This window comes from Frankliniella occidentalis, unplaced genomic scaffold (genome assembly GCF_000697945.3).
Source record: "Frankliniella occidentalis isolate FOCC.00 unplaced genomic scaffold, Focc_3.1 Scaffold300, whole genome shotgun sequence".
Lineage (NCBI taxonomy): Eukaryota > Metazoa > Arthropoda > Insecta > Thysanoptera > Thripidae > Frankliniella > Frankliniella occidentalis.
In genome coordinates, this window is record NW_026267426.1 from 122,390 (window position 1) to 122,818 (window position 429).

The 429-nt window shown below is 41.7% G+C and overlaps 1 protein-coding gene across 1 annotated transcript in view; it reads right to left on the bottom strand.

Annotated features, from left to right (window-relative positions):
• LOC127750974 (uncharacterized) overlaps window positions 1–209 on the bottom strand; it is a 4,599-nt gene extending 4,390 nt beyond the window's left edge. The window contains exon 1 of the mRNA XM_052273783.1: window positions 109–209. Within this exon, the coding sequence (XP_052129743.1) occupies window positions 109–209 (101 nt within the window). The remainder of the gene's footprint in view (window positions 1–108) is intronic.
• Between the last annotated feature and the right edge of the window lie 220 nt (window positions 210–429).

A 429-nucleotide genomic window follows, 5' to 3' on the forward strand; every position in this document is an offset into this window, starting at 1 on the left:
GCTGTACTTGGCTTCAGATCTGCCTAAAGTTTCCTATGATGTCTACAGAAAATTATTCAAGTCAACAAAGAAAAAGTTCCATGCTCCAAAATCAGATGGTTGTGATACCTGTGACACTCTGAAGGTCCAAATTGCTGCAGCTGTTGGGGAGGAGAAAACCAAACTGGAGTCCACGAAGGAGCTTCACAATCGTAAGGCTGACAAGGCATATCTGCTCAAACGTGAAGCTAAGGCAGCTGCTGAAAAGGACAAGACAAAGAGAGTTCTCATTTTCGACCTGCAGCAGTGTCTTCCTACCCCTCATCTCAAATGTAAAAAAATATACTATTCCAGGCAGTTGAATGTATTAAATTTTACAATCTATGACTCCACTACAAAACTGACTCACTGCTACATGTGGAGTGAAATAGAAGGTCGAAGAGGAAGCAA